This window comes from Cibotium barometz, chromosome 19 (assembly GCF_041138505.1).
Source record: "Cibotium barometz isolate CiBa-2024 chromosome 19, ASM4113850v1, whole genome shotgun sequence".
Classification (NCBI taxonomy): domain Eukaryota; kingdom Viridiplantae; phylum Streptophyta; class Polypodiopsida; order Cyatheales; family Cibotiaceae; genus Cibotium; species Cibotium barometz.
The window spans coordinates 47620561-47622838 of record NC_141064.1 but is presented as its reverse complement, the minus strand read 5'-3'; the positions used below and the strand labels follow the sequence as shown (position 1 = coordinate 47622838).

Below are 2278 nucleotides of genomic sequence, written 5' to 3'. Positions count from 1 at the left end.
AATAAGTAGAATAAGACATATTTCTTTTTTAAATAGAGTTGAGCATTTGAAAAGTAAAATCAATGAAAGCTCAAAGTTATATGTAAACACAAAGATATAAAGATACCAGCACTTCTAGACTCCCTATGAATAGGCTTATATACTACTAAACCTCCCTATGAATAGGCTTATAAGTTATATACTACTAAACCTCCCTTTGAACCAATCAATAGGAGACACTTGTTTAGTTCTTTTGGTGGTGGTCAAACTTATCCGTCTATGGAAAGAGAAATTGATGACTAGTGGCAAGCCACACACAAAAAAAAAACAAAGTTATGAAAAGATCTAGAAACATTTGAATGTGGTTATGCTTGGCATGTGTTGGGGGTTGAGTGGAGGCTTGGCAAAAGGTATAAAATAAGGATTAAGGTGCATTTTGTAAGGTAGAACGTTGAAAAAAGCAAACAAGAGCCGCAAAGGTAGGAGTTTTTGTTGGACCGAGTCCCTCGAAGCGATTGCAGGCCCTTCAACACGTGTGCCGGCCTTTCAACACGTGCGCATACCTTTCAACGCCTCCTTATTAGCGTCTCTTTATCAGAGGAGGAGAGAACTACTGCTCTTGTGCTTTTCTTTTTGGGTGAGAGGCTTGCATTTCTAGGGTTTGGCCTTTTTTTTGTGTGTGTGTGTGTGTGTGCAGCTAGATAGCAGGCATTTGAAGGCGGGCTTAATTAATTGGTTCCTAATCAATAATAATTAAGAGTAGCACAAGGATGGGCCAAGGAAGGAGGTTGATCTGTTTGGGTGTGGGTATAGTAGAGTTGGTGTTGGTAGCAGGTCTGATCAATGGAGCTTTTGCGGCGACCAGCAACAGCAGCTCATGCAGCACCTCGAGTTTAACCACCTTGTTACCTTGCCTGCCCTATGTGGAGGCCGGGAACATAAGCAACCCGGGCTCGGATTGTTGCAGTCCTTTGAGCTCTTTGTTGAGCTCCGATCCTACCTGCCTTTGCCAGCTCTCATCCCTCGCCCAGGAGGCTAACATCTCCTTCAACGAAACCCGTGCCTTGCAAGTCGCTACCTTGTGCAACCAGACGGTCCCCAGCAGCGTTACCTCATGCTTATCAAGTAAGTGCCCTTAACACACACACATTAACCCCACTTCATTCTCTTAATCCCTTGGGTTAACCTGATTAATTGATAAACCTGTCCACCGTCCTTGTTAAATGCCTGCTTTGATGGGTGATTATAATGATCTGCTAACGTTCTTTGTCACGAGCTAAGTCCCTTGACGACTCCCCACTAGTTGTTCCAACGAATCTCCTCTTAGTAAAACATATGCCAAAGGGCTGTTCCTCTTTAATAGAGCTAGAGTTCTGCTTTTTTCTTTCTTTTTAGTAAACAAACAACCCTAATATTCATAAAATCTCTTCTTGTTTGATGATTAGATGTAACTCTTGGATCGCCATCCGGATCCCCATCAACCTCTGCGCCGCCTGGCGGCCAAAGTGATGGAATGGCCTTGTCTCCTTTCTCATTCGTTGTCGGATCAATATACACGGTGGTGATCTCCGTCATGCTCTCACTTTGAAGCATCACCACATTATAATCCTCTCTATAGACTACTCTATTTATTGTATTCTCCAGCTCCCCTTGTTGAACTGTCATAGTAGTAGTAGAAATTCCCATTCAAAATAATACTTGCCACCATCACTCACTCAGACTTTGTAGGTTCATTTTTAATTTGAATAAGTTTTTATTCTACATTGTTGTTGATTTTGCTATTTTTCTTGTACTTATCAGGCTTTAAAAAAAGATGCTTTTAACTGTAGGTGGGTTGGTGGTTATTCTTTCTATATAAATTTAAAATTATAAAAAAATAGGATGAATGTTTTTCAAAAATTCCCTAAAATGTCAAAATTTGGTGAATATTTTTTAAAACCTTTCAAAACGATCAAAATTTGGCCAAATGTTTTAAGATACTAGGCGAATACTTTTGCAAAAAAAACCCTTTAAAAAATAGCCAATTGGCGAAGATTAGTTCTTATTTTTTTCCTTGAAACTTATTTTTTTGCATTTTTAATTTGAATAAGTTTTTATTCTACATTGTTGTTGATTTTGCTATTTTTCTTTTAGAAACTTACATATAGCCTATATATAATCCATGCATATGTAAGACATATCCTTATCCTACATGGCACGCATTCAATTGTAATAGTCCTCCTCCTTACCCCTTCTATGCCCTTGGAAAAGATTGAGCCTTCTTTTCTCTTTGCGTTATTATCTAAATGCAAAGGGAACC

General features: G+C 39.1%; 1 protein-coding gene across 1 annotated transcript; it reads left to right on the top strand.

Moving 5' to 3' along the window:
- Nucleotides 1-580: 580 nt before the first annotated feature.
- LOC147628684 (non-specific lipid transfer protein GPI-anchored 15-like) lies at nt 581-1740 on the top strand. Its single transcript, XM_086813896.1, has 2 exons — nt 581-1104; nt 1425-1740. Exons 1-2 carry the CDS (start codon nt 750-752, stop codon nt 1565-1567), a joined length of 498 nt encoding a protein of 165 aa, XP_086670022.1. The 5' UTR covers nt 581-749; the 3' UTR covers nt 1568-1740.
- Nucleotides 1741-2278: the final 538 nt, after the last annotated feature.